The 5,000-nt window shown below is 42.0% G+C and overlaps 1 protein-coding gene across 2 annotated transcripts in view; it reads left to right on the top strand.

Annotated features, from left to right (window-relative positions):
• The first annotated feature begins 1,856 nt into the window (after positions 1-1,856).
• Positions 1,857-5,000, top strand: part of itih5 (inter-alpha-trypsin inhibitor heavy chain 5) — a 25,197-nt gene continuing 22,053 nt past the window's right edge. For both annotated transcript variants that reach the window (XM_080851782.1, XM_080851781.1), the window contains exons 1-3: positions 1,857-2,083; positions 2,426-2,470; positions 3,217-3,380. In XM_080851782.1, the coding sequence (XP_080707908.1) occupies positions 1,961-2,083; positions 2,426-2,470; positions 3,217-3,380 (332 nt within the window). In that variant the 5' untranslated portion in view covers positions 1,857-1,960. The remainder of the gene's footprint in view (positions 2,084-2,425; positions 2,471-3,216; positions 3,381-5,000) is intronic.

Genomic DNA, 5,000 nt, shown 5'->3' with positions numbered 1-5,000 from the left:
GTGTGTGTGTGTGATGATGACCCCTCTCCTTCTATCACTGGCTACTCTCAGCCCTGTTTTTCAATCAGAAGTTCAAAGGTCAGCATTTTGGCTTTCCGGTGTTAAGGTGTCTAAGAACAGACTAGTGTTGAGAGGTCTGGTACTCAATATGGGTGGATGGGTTTATAAGGTCATGCCAACCGATCACAATGAGATCATGCCAGCCAATAGCAATGAGCTACGGTCAAATGACTGCCAGTCAGGTGGCAGGGACCCTGCAAAACTCTCTAGGTTCATGAGTCCAGGTTCCTGTCAGATCCCTAGAGGTATATAAGTTCATGATCTCTTCAGGGTTGTTTATGTATTTATTTTAGTGTGCGTGTGGCAAATGTTCTGATATTCTGTTTCTAACCTCTAACCTTAGTAGGAGCTTAACCTTCAAATGCTGATGGCTGCGCCACCATTGTTCCTCATCACCATAACTTGTAATTACACATTTGCTTATAAGGCAACTAAGCTCTTTCCACTCACACTATAGTTGAAATATGGTTAATTAAAACAAAAACTAGCAGTTCAAACATTATTTTGTTAACTGAAATAAACAAACAAATACTAAATCAAAGTTACAATGAACAATGCCACAAAAACTAAATCAAAAAAGAAGTGCCGGTAAAATTATTTTTCGTTTCCCCCCTGTGATTTGCACTGTCGTTGAAATACCACTTTGCCTTTTTCTATTTGTCTTCGTGAGACACACTGGCCATTTAAAAAGGACCATGGAGGAATCAACAAAATCGTATTTGATGTCATGCATTCTTTCATCCTACCTTTTTCAGCCTCTATAAATCAAGGCTCTCTCCATAACAGCTTTATAACTAGAACTAAAGAAAAACTAAACTACAACTAGTCAATTCCTGAAATTAAAATAAGACGACTCATGCAGTTGTAAAACTAACAAAAAACATTTAAAAAATGTCAAAACTATTAAAACGCCAGTTCTCATCAAGCAGTTAATTTGAATTTAAGTAACAAAGGGCTACACATACGGAATACAATCTGAAGTAAATGTACTTTCATTTTGCAACAGTGATAATGAAAGGTTGAAGGTGATTTTGTACATCCCACAATTCAACATCAACAGTTCCACAACTGACACTTATGGGCTGTGAAATGGTCGTAGATTACAGTAGACACTCAGACTTGCAGTATAACGGCCACACGGGGGCGCAAGGTGCAAGGCGCAAGGTATATTTCGGCCTTTCGCGTTCGCGTTAAATTAGTAATTAAATGTGAAGGGCACCTCACGAACCCAGGGAGGTATGGTGTTGAGCGGATTGTTCTTGGCGGGAGAACATTGCATACTTTCCTGTTACACTTGAACATCCTTGGTATCGACTTTTTAGCTTAGTTTTTGTGTAAACCGACTATTCTTCCACCTTTCCTTGTGGTGAAATTTTCAATAGGACCCAATTAACACAACTTTAATAGTTTAATATGGGTTTGCGACAGTGAGGTCGATATGGAATTGAATTAACAAATAGCTATGTTTTCATCACCTGTGGAATGTGAAGACCGTAATTGCAGTCTCTCTCCCTCTCTCTCCCTCTGTGTGTGTGTGTGTGTGTGTGTGTGTGTGTGTGTGTGTGTGTGTGTGTGTGTGTGTGTGTGTGTGTGTTTGTGTGTGTGTGTGTGTGTGTGTGTGTGTGTGTGTGGGGGGGGGTGTGTGTGTGTGTGTGTGTGTTACAGACAGAGAGAGGGAGAGAGGGGGGATTGTGTATGTGAGAGTGTTTGTCACTGGAATAACACCCAGAAAGCAATTGGGGAGCTTGCCTCGCCTTGCCTCTCAAAGACGCAGGTGGGCGTTCCGTTGGAAACGTCTTGCTCTTCGTCCCTGGGCCCAATACCCGGACCTCCCTAGCCCATAGATGCAGTGTAAACAGTGGGGACGAAGTTGAGAAGCCCCTCTCCAGACATCGCAGATATGGAGACTCGGGTTTTGTTGTGCGCCCTGTTTTTGTGCTGTAGCCGGTTTGGATTTGCGCTGGAGGACGAACCTAAATTCGAGGATGACATTTTCAGTGATCTGGATTTAGATTTGAATGCTGTGAGTATCCTCTTCTTTTCTCTTCACTTTTTTATTTCTTAAAAAAAAGTTGGAGTGTTATGACTGGAATACACATACACCTAGGGAGAAAATAGCATCAAATTAAACAAAAATAAAGATAATAATGTGTAACATAACAATTATATAAGATAGACTAATCACCAATTACGACCATGAAAAGAACGAAAAAGATCGATCGAGATGTTTATGGAAAGGGAAATATTAGACGACATGCTGGAGGAGTCATTATAGGCCTATGTATTAAACACGATTGTTTTTCATTGGTTACGTGGGTGCGGCAAAGCAGTGATGACAGCTCAGATATGTGCGTCTCTTTTGCAGGCGCCTCGCAGGGAGCGTCGACAGGTGAAGGCCGTGCTGTCAAAGGTAGGCCACAGCGGACACACTTGACTCTATATCCTATGCACATAAGAACACAATCATCTCAAATAAACTGTGTTTTATTTAAAGAAAGCATAAACGTTCAAACCACTGTGAACAGGTCTTTAAAACGTTCTTAAGAACTGGGTCGGTACCGGGGTGTGCCTCCGCGCAGGCCATCGGAACAATATCCTGGCAGGGTCCGGGGATGACACAATCAGGGTCGAAAGTAGTCTGAGCAACAGACCGAAGGAACTCGCTTGCACTCTCTTGGAAATCATTGTTAGAACAGGACCTGCCAAAATGCATCACCAAACAAATATTTTGCCTGGTGCTGTGATAGATTTGGAGAGCATTCAGTAGCCTAATTGTTTCGACAATTGAGTTTAAGTCATTTGTACATTTTTGTATTTTATTATATTGTCTCAAGACTGGGAGAGACGTAGGCTAATCATTTTCATAACTACCCTTGAAATTGTGTGGTTTACACTCAGAACTACAACAGGGAGCTTTTATAACAGTTAAACATATATTTTTCCGTAAACTGGTTTACTTCGGTGGCCTTTAATATAAAGAAGTGTACAGCATTTCGGATGTAAGTTATACAGCAAGACTAACAGAAGATAGTAATATAACCTACAATAATGTTTAGCCTATGTTATAGTGTTTAACTATTTCATTAATAAATTGCTATTTATTTATGGTGCGTGTTGTGTAGGAAGGTGATTATTTTCCTTTCTTTTGTGGGGTAGGAGACCAAGCCGCATATGACGGAACTAACAGTAAAGACCACAATCATCTCGCGGTACGCGTTCACGGCCGTGTACTGCAGAATGTTTAACCGCCATCCTTCTGCTGCGGAGGGGACGTTTCAATTCCAGATCCCCGCGGCCGCCTATGTGTCCAACTTCACCATGTGAGCAACCACTATCTATCTATCTAGGCTATCTATCTATCTATCTGTCTGTCTGTCTGTCTTATTTTTGTCATATCTATCTATCTATCAATGATTTGATCTGTTGTGCTTAATCTGATAATTCTCTTCAACAGTCAGTGTAATTTTTTGCTAAACATTTTGTACCCCTTGTTCTGTCCAACTCAGGGCCCTCTGTAAGTTTAGGGGTCCGTTAGACCCCCTAACCCCCCACCCCCCTGTGCTACACCCCTGCCTGTCTCAGTATGTTATTAGAGGTTCACTGGAAGATCACAGACATGAATGGCCATAGTTGCACTCACTGAAGCTGTTAACGTGTTAGTAGATGAGTGGTATGCAATTACAGTCTTGAAAGACCTATGTCTCTCTCTCTCTCGGTGTGTGTGTGTGTGAGAGAGAGAATACGTTGTTTTTCCCTCGATAACTGATTAAAGACCCTCTTGGTTTGACTATAATAATCTCTGGTGGTGTTGAGTTGGCCTTTGAGGCCTGTGAGTTTAAGTTAATTGGAAGGTTGCCCAGTGCTTTAAAGCAGACAGCTGTGTATGTCTTTGTGTTTGGGTGGGTGTGTGTAGATGCTCTTCTGCCTGGTTACCTGCATTTATATTCCCATAGTAAGCAGGACAGGCCTGTGCCAGAGCCGACTGTTGAGCAGTGCATGTCCATTTATTCATTTAGCAGATGCTATTATCCAGTGCTACACACAGTACAGATGGACATTTAGCAGATGCTATTATCCAGTGCTACACCCAGTACAGATGGACATTTACCAGATGCTATTATCCAGTGCTGCACACAGTACAGATGGACATTTAGCAGATGCTATTGACAGTACAGATGGACATTTACCAGATGCTATTATCTAGTGCTGCACACAGTACAGATGGACATTTAGCAGATGCTATTATCCAGTGCTACACACAGTACAGATGGACATTTAGCAGATGCTATTATCCAGTGCTACACACAGTACAGATGGACATTTAGCAGATGCTATTATCCAGTGCTGTACACAGTACAGATGGACATTTAGCAGATGCTATTATCCAGTGCTACACACAGTACAGATGGACATTTAGCAGATGCTATTATCCAGTGCTGCACACAGTACAGATGGACATTTAGCAGATGCTATTATCCAGTGCTGCACACAGTACAGATGGACATTTAGCAGATGCTATTATCCAGTGCTACACACAGTACAGATGGACATTTAGCAGATGCTATTATCCAGTGCTGCACACAGTACAGATGGACATTTAGCAGATGCTATTGACAGTACAGATGGACATTTAGCAGATGCTATTATCTAGTGCTGCACACAGGACAGATGGACGTTTTCAGCAGTGTTTGTGATCCCCGGGGTATCAACTCCGTGACCATGGTGATGTGAGCACCTTACTCTACCTGTTGGCCTACAGGAGCTAAACTGAAAGATCGTGGTGTTAGCAGCTCTGTAATCCACCAGGTTGAGCAAATGTTAGCAATGCTAAGTATATGGATTGAGTTCAAGGGACATACTGTGCTTACTAGTAAAATGCATACCTCGTCTGTGATGTCAGTCTCTTTGGATAAGCATGTCAGCTAAATTGGCAGAGGATG

Source organism: Sprattus sprattus, assembly GCF_963457725.1.
Source record: "Sprattus sprattus genome assembly, chromosome: 14".
Taxonomy (NCBI): domain Eukaryota; kingdom Metazoa; phylum Chordata; class Actinopteri; order Clupeiformes; family Clupeidae; genus Sprattus; species Sprattus sprattus.
This window is presented reverse-complemented; position numbering and strand designations above follow the sequence as displayed.